Genomic DNA, 13,402 nt, shown 5'->3' with positions numbered 1-13,402 from the left:
GAAATTATTAAAATATTTACCCAACTACCTAAGTTTATCGCAAGTGTTTTGGGCACACGCACCGGAAACTGCTTGCTTACGGGAGGCAAGAAAAGACGACGTCACGGTATACAAGTGCTGGGTTCCTATATGGATACACCGGCTGTTAGCAAAAGAATTACACGGCGTTCTTGAACGAACGGTTGCGCGCCGATAGATCGATTAGCCTCCACATTCTCTGGACATCACCCAATTGGTTTTTCTTTTCCGTGGCGTTATGTCAGAAACACAGTTTACTCGCGGAGGGACTGAGTTTCTGCGAGCCGAACTCCAATACCAGCCGCCCCTGCATGCCTAGATCTGTCAAACGATAGAAATGTACTCAATCGAAAGCCTCAATATTTCCACTCTTCTGCATGAAATCGGGGTTCAGATGGGCGGAATCTGAAGCACACATGGGGAAATGAGAAATTTCTATAAAATTTTTGTCGGAAATCCCAATCGGAAGAAAGTAGTTGGAAAACCTAGGAGTTTCTATGCAACCCAGCATGTCTATTTTGTCTATTGCTAGTGGGGTGGGACTAAGTCCCTTGTACTGGGGCCATTTCTGGCCTATTTTACCAGCCCCAGATGATAGGTGTGGGTGATTGTGGAGCAGTTGGTGGAATGAAGATTGGCAGGGGAAACCGAAGTACTCGGAGAAAACCTTCCCCAGCGCCACTTTGTCCAGCACAAATCTCACTTGACCAGACCCGGGATCGAAACCGGGCCGCCGCGGTGGGAAACCAGCGACTAACTGCTTGAGCTATGGGACGGCCCGTGTATATTTCTTACTTTATCACGCCTCTGAAGATAACTCAACAGCCTGACCCTTCAGTTTAGTGTCAGGCTCCTTCATACACGCATGCTAATTCTATCGGCGCTTTGTTACGAATTTTACGTGTGAAATCAATAAAGACGCAAATAGCCTCAGAAGACCTACGCGCTGGCCGCCCTTTACCCCCCAGGAAATATTCCCGGTACTCATTTCTGTTAGAGGCTGAGTGGGCCGCAGTGTCATGGCGCGGCTGGAAGGGTTAGGTCAATTGGGAAATCTAGTGACCTCATCGGGAATCGAACTCGCGACCTTCCGGTTTGTAGCATAGTGTTGATTTTCATATGTGAAGTGTATATCATATAGAGGGGACAGTTTACAATTGATTATTTGAGCGCGTGACTTGCGGGAGATGACGTTAACATGGGCCTCGACGTCTCGTTCGATAACATGCAGGGCTGGAAAGAAACAGCTTATATAATAAATAACGATATTTCCCGCACAATTCTCGAATGAAATAATCTGTGCTCCTCAGAATTTGCTACACAGCATGATTAATTCACGGACCGGCAGCGGTGCGCTAACCACTGGTTGGGGAATAAGACTCCAGAAAACCGTTTTATCTTCAGGGAAACAGCTGTCACTATAGCGCCAAGCCCTCAAACAAATGTGCATGAAGACCCACAGAGATCTAAGGCAATTGGGGTCGGCCTCTACGTCTACACCACCCACCCCCAGGGGAAGAAAAATTTTGGAACGACCCTCATTCATCTTCAGTTGGAATTTTGTTCCCTTCGGAACTGTCATAGGGGCAACAACATGGGTATGAATACTGCGACTTGTCTGTACGCACCGTCCGAATTCTTCTGTGCAATAGTTTCGCAGCCCTGATTTGTCAGTGTTCAAAAGCATTACTCATCCATCTATACGTTCACACACCCCCGAATTGTTTTTTTTTGGGGGGGGGTGATTGGATGGAAGGCTATGTCATGCTTCTCTTGAGCTAAGAGACCACATCCGCAATGAAACAATTAAGATACTAAGCCCTTGTAGCGAGCAGAGTAGAGGATTTTGAGAATTACGCAAGGAAATGGGAAGCCCACGTGGAGAGGGTGGAGGATAACAGACTGGACGAGGGAGTAACACAATAGATTCGAGAGGGAAAAAGAAACGTTGGGAGACCTGAAAGAAGGTGGTCGTATCAGAATCAACGCTAGGAGCGGGTCCTAGCCGCCAAAACTGAAACCCACATAAATGACCATAACAAAAACGTGTAACTGCGTTGAACCCAATTTCTGCGGAAGTTGAAGCTGCGGTGCACAACGACCACAGGAAATGAACGCATCAATTCTTTCATATCCTTTCTGGATTTCAGGTCTCCGCAGCGGTAGCTATAAAGACTACTGTCTTCTGGAATGTTACGCCATGTAGTCCGGTATAATTCTATATTTTACTGATGTTTCAGAGGAAAGTACTGCCTCCAAGTCGAAAAATAATCGAAGCAAGTAAACAGCAAGAAGCCACCCAACAATGACCACTCCGTAAGGTTTGAGGCTTTCACGGCGGTGACTATGAAGAAAGCAGTTTTCTGGGATTTAGCACCGTGTATATGTGGTGTTAACCGACGTTTCGGAGGAACGTATCGCCTCCATCTTCAGGGTAGAAGAAAAAATATAAGAAATCTGCAAGCGAAGAGACCGTGAGATTTCTTGCAGATTTCTTATATTTTTCTTCTACCCTGAAGATGGAGGCGATACGGATTTCTTATATTTTTTCTTCTACCCTGAAGATGGAGGAGATACGTTCCTCCGAAACGTCGGTTAACACCACATATACACGGTGCCAAATCCCAGAAAACTGCTTTCTTCAATGACCACTCCACTAAAAAGAATGAACCGTTTAGTATTTCTGATGGCGTGACTCCTGCGGGACATGAAATGAATTTGTAAATATCTATTGAGACGAACTTCAGACTTAGGAGGAGTTACATGCACTGCACTGTTTGCTTCTAACACGTGCTCAGTCACTGTGTTCTGTTTCTTTCTGAGAACGACTTTTCCCGGACTTTCCGAATTTGTTCAATATATTGGGAATCAATTGCTAGGATCCTCAATCCGTAACTGTTTCAGCCGCAAGGGGTGTTAGCCCCATGCACAGTCAGGAATTTGTGTGGGGAGGGGATAATGGTGATTGTCAGAAAGATAAACGCAGACCGCTGGCGGGATTCGAAGGGATCACAGCATTCTTTCAGCGTTTTCAGCCCTCCGAAGGGTGAGAAGAGAGAGAGAAAACAATCGAGGGAATATTATCAAGCCAACCAACTAACAGTTCCTCAGCCACTGGTACCAACCCTGAGCCTAATCAATTCAGTTCCATCCTATTTCTTTACGATACATTTCCAGCCTATTTTCCTTATTTTCAGAAACTAAGAGGAGGCTTACGACATCACCTTGCTGTCTGTGTATCAGTCCGTGTCTGTCCATCTGTCTGTGTATTTCCCAATTGTATTTAGAATTACGAGATTTACGACATCACCTTGCTTCTCTGTGTGTCACCCTTAACTTTTTGGTTCCTATGCGGTCCGTATCTTATTACAGGAAAGTAGCCGATTACGTCTTCCCAGAACTACTTGCAATATTATTCTTCCATTTGCTCCTAGATTTCACTATCGAACTCTTGCCTTGAACTTTTCAAACCAAAAGTTTGTAGGCATTTTTCTCCCTAATATTCTCAAACACAAATGCACTGAACGGGCAGAATGTTGCAGCACATGGTACACACAGGAACGACTGGCCACTCATACGAGTTGGTTCCTGTAGCTGTAACGCCCTAGAACTGTATTCGAAATTTGACCGGGCACTACTAATCCTCAATACTTTGTGATTTTCTTCAGATTCTCCACAAAGAGTGTCGATCACGGTGGCCGCACGGTTTGAGGCATGAACTATCTTCCCCCGCTCAGACACTAGTATCCCGGGTTCGAATCCCACTCGATGCATGGGTATCTGTGTGCGTTTATTCTGTATGTAGGTAGCGGCCTTGCGATGGGGTGATCCCCCGCCCAAGGAGTCCTACCGACTGTCTATATGAATAAGAAACTGTGAAATAGAGGCCAAGGTTCACTAGGGACTGTAGCGCCCACAGATTATTATTATTATTATTACTGTCACGATCTGGGGGTGTGACTATAGATGAGGCGTGGATTGGATATTGGATGTATTGACAACTCAGAACTACAAGTAATTTCAATTCCATCGCTGTTCTCCATAATTTAGAAATCAGTGCTGCAAACAGTAAGTCTTCTCTATCTTGCAGTGTCTTCGCCAACCATTTCCTGGCAAGTGCTTCTAACAATGGAGATTCTTCAGCTTCCAGCGCTCATGTCTTCTTGTCATAGCCATCCGTGCAGAACTCTTGTGAATTCCCTCAATCTCAGGAACTCGATCGACTCTACTTACAATATTTCTGCACGAACCACATAGAAAACTTACCCATTGTTATAGTTCAACAATACCTCGACCACTACATACGTATCCGTTGCCGCGGGAACCCGTTTACCGAGCAGATGTCTAGCTATAGCCCGGGTATTGTTGATGTGCTTATCGGCCGTTACCAAGCAACGCATATTCTTTCTCGCAATAGTTGCATAGCAACAGCTATACACGCTATATTATTATCATTATTATTATTATTATTATTATTATTATATAACCAGGAAGAGCCCGGATGGTACTTCGATTAAGGGACGGTCACTTCCATCCAAATTCGTTACAATTCATCATTCGTCATCCATTCTACTAACCGACGTCACTAGGAGCGTCGCAGCACCAGACTAAGCTGGATGCGGCTGCAGCATTGATTTGTACGCCGCGGACGTGGACCGCATGTACTGTATGTGTAACCCAATTAGAGACAGCTGTGTCCTCATGGCGCGTAAGGTGTGTGCTCGACCCCTTGCTTGCGGGACAGGTGGTAATATGCTACCGCTACAAGAAGCCCGATAGACCGGTAGTAAGTAAAGTGGTAGACTTGACCGACGTTTCGGAGGAAATTATTGCCTCTATTTTCGGTGTACAAAAGTGTTCTCTATCCTGTAAATGAAGGCAAGCAGGTCCCTTCGAAACTTTCGTAGTAGTGAAAGTACACAGCGTCACATATCGAGAGACCATACAACCTAAAATCTCAGAAATTAACTGGGTCCACTATGTAACACATTCCACATATCTAAAGGTGTACAGATGAAACTGTATGAAGCAGACGCCATGAACTCACTGATCTCCAGCCTCTGGGAAGCTGCTCATTACAATTCTCCGGTCGGCTCCTCGAGACACGCTTCATTCTGCAGTCCCCAAGAAGCAAGCAGATAGCCTCGGCATACCACTCGCTCTGTGACCAGTGACTCAGAGACTTTAGAGTTCTGGTCCTCGTCAAAGTGACGGACGGGCTCCACCGCAAGCTGCTTCTCAGTTTATTCACCGATGCGTCCTCAACTGTTCCGAACAGCAGGGTGGGCGTCATTGTGGCCGCGGCCACATAAAGCGCTATCATAGCTTTTGCCTTTAGATACTGAGGAAAACCAAAGTCACGATATCAAATCCTGTCTTTCATCTCCGTATCTGCCTCTCTGTCAATGTTGGAAGAAAGAGAAGAGGAGGAAACAGGCGAGAAATGCTTCTATCACGTTTTGATTCAAACACGGGTCGCTGAAATGCTTTTCCCATATCGTCTCAGGACCAGCCGGTTGCCAGAACACTGTGGATGATCCCTATTGGTTAGCATCCCGCTCCTCTGCTCAGCCAATCAGGGCTTCATCTCCGACACATTTCTTATTGCGAGAACATAAACGAGCTGCCAAAATCCTTCCCAAGTCATTAGCCCTGAAGACTGCAACCATGAAGTTTGCTGAAACTGCCGAACACCCTGAATAATCGACGCGGTCTGAACCTGAAAGCCTCCTTCTGTTCACCTATCCATCCTCCCAACAATCCATACGTCAATCCGTGGCTTCGGAAGTACGGTTAACCAAGCTTCAGCACATCTGCATACAGTGGTGCCATCTTCCCAGCTCGTGTGAGAATCAGGCTCAATGGGACCACATCTTCTGGATGTTTAATTTGTCCGTACGTTAAAGGATTCCATGCTTCAGTAGGCCAAGCAGAGCCTTCTTCGTATCTTCTACTAGGAGCTCTTGTGGGAAGGTGGACTTCAGTGTATCTATCAGGGCGGGCACTCAATGAACCTCTCCATACCAACGTAAACAGCTTACAGGCAGTCTGCCCAGCATCAAGCAATGGGCAGTGGAGAATTCCACTGGCAAATGGGTAAAATGCAACTCGAAGAGAGGCGAACTTCCCCACAGGAAAGACGGAGATATCGCCTGGCGAACTTTCGCACCGATCGAGAAAACGAGACAGAGACTGTCGTCTTTGGTGCCCAGGAGCCACAGGAAACTTAGACCACAAGTTCTCACAACTTTCTGGTACCGCCTACTCCATCAATTACTTGGGTCCCACCCACTGACGAAGAAATACTGCAGGATTACTCCGCACTGGATATCAGAGCCCAACACGCTAACGACCTGCTGGTGCTGGCCAAGACCCCGTATCTAACGCACAGCTTCCATCACGTGTTCCGCCTTCGGCTGCAGAACCAGCAACGTCTTTTCCGTAACTGTCTCTTCGCTGCAATCCACGGCCCTAACAGTCTGCAGTCCTTAATTAAAGCGTTCATTTTAGTATTAATATGCTTACTGTCAGGATAAGATCTATCTACCCACCCACCCTTCTATTTGTCTGCAAAATTTTACTCTAAGTAAAGTTAAGGCTATCCCTGCAACAGGCCATGGAGGGCCATACAATTGTGAGACGTCGAGGCTCCCACATTTTCTATAGAGTCGGGTCACAGATGGCGTGAGGTTGTCAGCCTTATGAGCCGGCCGTCCTTTACCCCTAGGAAGATTCCTGCTTGTCACTTGTTAGAGGCTGAGTCGACCCCAGGGGCAGAGTGCGGCTGGAAGGATTAAGTCGATTGAAAAATACAATTATCTCACTAGAATCGAACCCGCGATCTTCCGGCTTGTAGCATTGTACCTCAACCAACTACGCCACAGTGTCACCATCTAGTGCCGCGGTTAAAGAATGTGTGGAGCTATACCTCCACTCCCCCGTAAATCTTCATGGTATGGTGTTTAATGAAGCACAGTGACTCCGTAACGTTTACTTAACGATACCTTAGGCTTATTAAGCGTTACAGTACCTGGTCACCACCTTCACCGTTTGTCCACAATTCTGTCTGACACGGGGCATCGCTTCATTCTTCCGAGCGCACTGTTTATCGCAACATTTCATTCAGCCTGTCGAAGCCTATATTCCTGCGGGATGGTTCTGGCCGGGATTTGGGCCACACGCCAGCTGGTGCCCGCTCGCTGGCTCAGTTGTTCCCTCCCCTCCCCCCCAACCGCCACGACGCGAACAGACATCAGTAAGTTGGAGCGCGCGGTGCAGGCTGGACGTGGCACACGGCAGCTGGCCACACTTCGGCGGGAGAATGGAAGTGACGCTCCGCGTTCAGCTCGCCAGTCTCTGAAGAACTGTTTACAAACAGAACGAGCAGCACGTGGAGGTCTGACGTCACTCCTCCCATCATTCCACAAGAAAGACGGAAGGCGCGAAAGAAGACTGGTCACAAGAGATTCCTCACCAGCAGCAGTACGGGGGCCAATACGTGTATCACCACCACCACCACCATCACCATCGGGCGGAACACGCGTACTACATCCACATGCCCTCGCGTGAGCAGTATAAGGTAAGAACACGCGTGTGTTTGAAGTGCTGGGCAGATATGCTTATTTATCTGTGGTTCACTTAACGATGCCTGCAAGGCGCCTAATTTGAGATACTATCCCAGCATTCGTCCGGAGGATCTGAGCAAAGGCACGGAAAACATCACTCAGAATAATAGGTGACCAGGCCCAGATTCGAACTGCGTACCTCCTAAACCGGCCTGGGTCAACTAGCTCGATGGCACAGGCCTATATTATGATCTACCAGACTAGCCGGCGTCACAAACCGGACGACTAAGCAGAATATTTCGTCCTCAGTGAAAGAATGCGAATTGGTAGTCTACATAAAGAGGAATGATTCTTGAGTATTTAACGACTACGTTTCAGCTGAGCAACTTACAAAGCCGCGTAGGTTACAATGATTGTGAATGGTATATTGGGAACGAAAAAGAATTACTGAGAAGTTGGCTTAGGCGGTATTACTTGTGTTTGGGAAGTGCTCGGTTTGAATCTCGTCTGGGATACTGACTATCCTGAGCCATATTTTTCGTGACCTTTCCCAATCCTTCATGGCGTATGCAGGGATAATCTGAAATAGGCCACGGCCGATTCTTTCCAATCCTTTATAATTAATCGTTTATTAAGCATTCTACCATGCGACGATTAGCAGCCGGAGCTACTGAGAACGTCGTTAAATAAGCCAAAAGACTAAGATGGAGTACATCGGCTAGAGGAAGTCAGAGAGGCAGAGTTTCGAGTTCGGGCTGCGAACATGTGAAGCACGTGTGCGAGATTCGGTTTATGTTCATTTAAACGCGTGTGAAATCTGTTCTCCAAACCTGAGGTACGAGTAATTACAGAGATTATAGGTCAGAGGTTCTTACACTTCATGATAACGCACCCCCCCAAAAAGGAGAAAATTTACGAGACCCCTCCCCCCCCAGTAGGTGCCGGGATAGCAACTGGCTACGGCCTGGACGATCGAGAGACCGGAGTTCGAGTCCCGGTAGAGTCAACAATTTTTACTACTCCGCGTCGTCTAGACTGGCTCTGGGGCCCACCCAACCTCCTATCCAGTGGGAACCGGGGGCTGTTTCCACTCACCTTCAACTAGTGCCGAGGTCAAGAAAACGTGGATTATACATCCACTCCCCCTATACGTCTTCATAGCGTAGTGCTTAATTAGTTAAGCACAGGGACATCTTCACCTTTGCCTCCTGCCAGTCTTTGTTGGTCAGCAAAAGGTGCACTTGTGCACACTGTTGCAGGTCCCTATCAGGCTGTACGGTGTCACAGCAGGAACCTGAATAGCTTCACAGCCTCTCTACACCTACAGCAAGCTATTAAAACGAGAAAATCCGCAGTAGCTACATTTTCCGTAAGCACATCTATTAAATCTCACCACTGATTTGCCTAGACTGGGTGTAGACATTACTGTAACCTCTTGGAGTAGGGGTTCGAGAAACCACGGAGTAGATTATTTTGAAAATGAAATTCTGAGGAAATTACTGAGGGGCGAACAGGGAACGGAAACACCGGAGTTCAACTGTCCGCGTAATCACGGATCATCGAAAGTCAGGATTTAAACCAGCCATCAGTAACTCAGACAAATCAGCGTCGAATAATAGTGAAGAATGAACTGGAAAGGATGCAAAAGGAGACGGTCATGGCCTAATTTAAGGCCCTGTCTCGGTATTTGCCTGGATGAGCTGAGGAAACTCGCACCTCCAGAACATAAGTTAGGAGTGTTACCGCTTGATTGAGCTAACTTACTGGATGTATTCGAAGTGGAGACCCTCCTAAAATGAAGCAGGATAATGGCGACCGCGAAGTTCTGCATAGGAAACCAAGGCGAACAGAGAAAACGCGAGAACTGAAGTATCCTGACAATGGAGATAGCATGATGCTCCTCCGAAACGTCGGTAATATACCAAGCTACATGGCATGGCATGCCAGAAAGAAAGCAGATCACGGAAGCTTACTGAAGAATTCTGGGAATATTACGGGCCTATGACGTCATGGTGATTCTAGCTGAAACGCCGACGTTTGCAAATCGCTGTGCTGTTATTCTGTTAGTGGCAATGCCCCTGGGGTTTACAATACGCCCCCATACGTGTTCCTGTTTCCATTTCGTACGATATTTTTAGCTCCTTACAAGACGGTCCATGCACCCAATTTGGTTGGTACAGCATGTCATATCTGCATTGCGGCTTTCATTGTCCAAAAGTTTCAATGGTAAGGTAAAGTTATCCGTGATTATCTAAATTAAACGCCGAGCCATGAGGGCGTATGTGGGAGTGGATGTACAGATCCACGTTTTCTTGAACTCGGCACTAGCTGGAGGTGAGTGGTCAGCTACACGCTCCTGCCGCTTTACCCCCTGGGAAGGAGCCTCCGGTACCCATTGGATAGGAGGTTGGGTGAACCCCAGGGTCGGTCTGGACGCTGTGGCGAAGACAAAAATCTTGCACTGCCGAGAATGGAACCCAGACCGTTCAGTCCGTAGCCCTTTGCTATGCTTATGTAATTAAGCACCATGCCAAGAAGACGTGTGAGGGAAATGAGGCAAACTCCACATTTCTACTATGTAGAATTCGACAGTAGATAGACGTGAGTGATCAGCTTCACACCCTAGCCGCTTTATCCTGGGAAGATTCCCCGGTACCCACTGGGTGGGCCCAAAGTCGCTCTGGACGCTGTGGAGAAGAGAAAATTCTCTCGCCCGTGTCGGGAATCGAACCCGCTCGTGCTGCCCGTACCCATCGCTATAGCGACTGAACATATCTGGTAGGAACTGATATTATTAAATCAAACCGGTCCTACACTTTATCATCTGGAATATGACGCCGTGTGGTCGGGTAAAAAATCAACTTTTCGGAGGAACTTGCCTTCATCGTCAGGGTCACATATATTCTTAGTGATCCCTTAGAAGGTTATCGGTGTTTCGTAGGAACCTGGTGCCTCCTTCATCAGATTAGAATAAGATGGAGGCAGCAGGTTCCTCACCAAATGTTGGTACCTTTGTTGTCAGCTGCCCCAAGCGGTAATGTTTCTAAATTGTATCTGGGAGATGCCAGGTTCGAATCCCAACCGGAACACAAACTATTCTCACCCAGATATTTGTGGGCCGCCTCAGTACCTCTAGACAAATACCGGGATGGTACCTTAAATTAGAGCAGGGCCTTTCTCTTCCATAGTCTTCCCAGTTCAGTATTAATTATCAACCAATCATTCGGGGCCACACACGCCTAACCTGAATTCCTGGCAATACAATACGTGTATAAATCCAAGTGAAGACTGTCAGGGGAGAAGTCCTGCGCGCAGAGTTAGAGCACCTCCATGTCCCCATATGCCTCTGTGTGACAGTCGTGTAGGGGGACATCAGCAGCAGACAGGTATCCCGATGGAATGGAAGGAATTCTACACAATTTTACTTCATACAAAGGGATTCTCCCAGTCTGCATACCACCAGGAGCAATTACACGAACCCTCCACATGTGACGTCCTTTGAAACTACTTCTGTCGAATTGGACACCCCCAGGCGCCATTTTTCTTGTCAGTTTGTAACTCTTTTGCTCAGAGGCTCGTGATGACGGGAACAGAAATGGCAAATTAAATTTCACTGGGACTTCATTATCTGGGTCACATTCAGATTCATTGCTGGGAATCGGGATATCAAATGGTATAGACAGATTCACGTTCCGGTCGCTTTATCCCCTGGGAAAGAGTCCAAGGTACCCATTCGATAGGAGGATGGACAGACCCAAGTGCCGGTCCAGATGCTATGAAGAAGAGAGAAAACTGTTACCCTTACCGGGAATCGAACCCGATTCCTCGGCTGTCTAATAATTTCTGATTCTCAACAATGTGATTAGCGTTACAACAATGGATATATAAAGTAACGGTAAAGTTGTCCCCATGCCACGAAGACATATGGAGTAGTTGAGATGTAGCTCCAGGCATTCTTAAACTCGGTACTACATGGAGATGAGTGGTCAGCTTCACCCCCAGAGAATGAGCTTCCTGCACCCGTCGGACAGGAAGCTGGCTGGGGCCCAAAGCCGAGTTCAATGAGGCAGAGAAAGTGTCGAAGTTGAAATGTCTTCATGCTCAAATACCTTAATGCTTCACTCTCTCCACTACAGCAAGACTTTTACCCTGAAGATGGAGGCACCATGTTCCTCTGACACTTCGGTAACCAATACCAGGCTACAAGATGTCACATGACAGAAATCCACACTGAGAATTTTCACAGCCGTGAAACACCTCAAATTAAAAGTTTTCCTATCACCAAATTTATCGCCACCACCAAAATCAGTACAACTACTCATGCAGCAGAGTAAGGATCGCCCTGTTTTCAGCCAACACAATCAAATAGTGCATATAGGTTACAAGAGCCCCAACATATGTCCAAAAGTTCTGTTCCCTATTCACAGGCAATGGGGCGAAATCTGTCATTGCACATGCGCTTCAGAGACCACTTAGGGGTTTGTCCCCCACTCGAAACGAAACGTGAAGCCCGCCTAGTTGCCGAGGCTCCTTTGTGCCTCACCATTAAATATTCACTGTATTATTATTCACACTTAAGGAAGGGGGTAATAGCAACTGCGTAAGTGGCAGGAGGGGATAGCAGAAACAAATGCCTCTCTACCTGTGGCATGTGGGGCACGCGGTAGCGTAGTTGGTTGAGGCACTATGCTACAAGCCACAAGGTCACGGGTTCGATTCCGACGAGGTAACTGGAGTTTTCAATCGACATAATCCTTCCAGCCGCACTATGGCCCTGGGGTCGACTCAGGGTCTAACAGAAATGAGTACCAGGAATCTTCCCGAGGTAAAGGGCGACCGGCGCGTAGGGCTGACATTCTCACCGCTATCTGTGAGCCGACTGTCTAGATACTGTGGGAGCCTCGACGTCTCACAACCCCATGGGTAGCTTGATTCCGATCTCTGGCCTGTTCCCATTGAGAATTAATTATGAAATTACGAATCTTATTGGCAGTCGGTAGGACTCCTTGGACGGGGGATCAGCCCGTCGCGAAGCCGCTACCTACACAGGACAACATAAACACAAAATAAATAACAGCAGACAGACATCCATTGCCTCGAGTAGAATTCGAACCCACAATCTCAATGTTTAAGTAGGCGAAGACATTTCGTGACATAGATCACTCGGCTACTTTTTCAAAGTGTCCGGAACAGCCGACATCTATGTAATTTACAGTACAACGGCATCGCCAGTTACGAGAAGCTGGTACCTCTCTATTATGCTACATTACGTTGCAGCCAGAAGACGTAATTTTGCTCCCCATAATTTAAATGTTGCCCGACACAAATGAACACCAGTGCTCGATAAATCCATGGCAATCTCCACTGTCTATAATGCACAATTGGTTTTGCGTTAAAGTGTTCATTTGTTACACGACACAAATTGATTCAATTGATCAATAATAGCATGTGTTGCGGGTTACATAGACAGCTGCTGAACCGACTGAAGTAATTTATGCCTTATGCGCTACCATTCCCATCAATCTCTTGCGGAAAATTAGTTCAGTGGCGGCTCCTGCTTTTCCCTCTCTTCTACGCCGAAGACGAAGGCATGTTCCTCCGAAACGTCCGTAAGTTTCTGCCGGATTACACGGCGACATAGTGGTAGTCCTCTAGACTCGTATTCTGGGGGTGCTCGGTTCGAATCTCCGCTGCCACACGGACTATCCTGACCGACTATTTTCATGGTTTTCTTCAGCCCCTCCTGGCAAATGCCGGGATAATACCTCGATAAGGCCACGACCACTTCATTCCAAATTCTTGCCAATTCATCTGTCATC

At 47.2% G+C, this 13,402-nt stretch overlaps 2 protein-coding genes across 4 annotated transcripts in view; one reads left to right on the top strand and one right to left on the bottom strand.

Annotated features, from left to right (window-relative positions):
- LOC111868961 (mediator of RNA polymerase II transcription subunit 20) overlaps positions 1–13,402 on the bottom strand; it is a 344,422-nt gene that overhangs the window by 25,927 nt on the left and 305,093 nt on the right. The gene's annotated exons all lie outside the window — the stretch shown is intronic.
- Positions 7,293–13,402, top strand: part of LOC117282668 (facilitated trehalose transporter Tret1-like) — a 109,095-nt gene continuing 102,985 nt past the window's right edge. The window contains exon 1 of the mRNA XM_033753248.1: positions 7,293–7,597. Within this exon, the coding sequence (XP_033609139.1) occupies positions 7,574–7,597 (24 nt within the window). The 5' untranslated portion in view covers positions 7,293–7,573. The remainder of the gene's footprint in view (positions 7,598–13,402) is intronic.

This window comes from Cryptotermes secundus, unplaced genomic scaffold (assembly GCF_002891405.2).
Source record: "Cryptotermes secundus unplaced genomic scaffold, Csec_1.0 scaffold1090, whole genome shotgun sequence".
In the NCBI taxonomy this organism is placed as follows: domain Eukaryota; kingdom Metazoa; phylum Arthropoda; class Insecta; order Blattodea; family Kalotermitidae; genus Cryptotermes; species Cryptotermes secundus.
The sequence above is the reverse complement of the archived record's forward strand: the minus strand, read 5'-3'. Positions and strand labels throughout refer to the sequence as shown.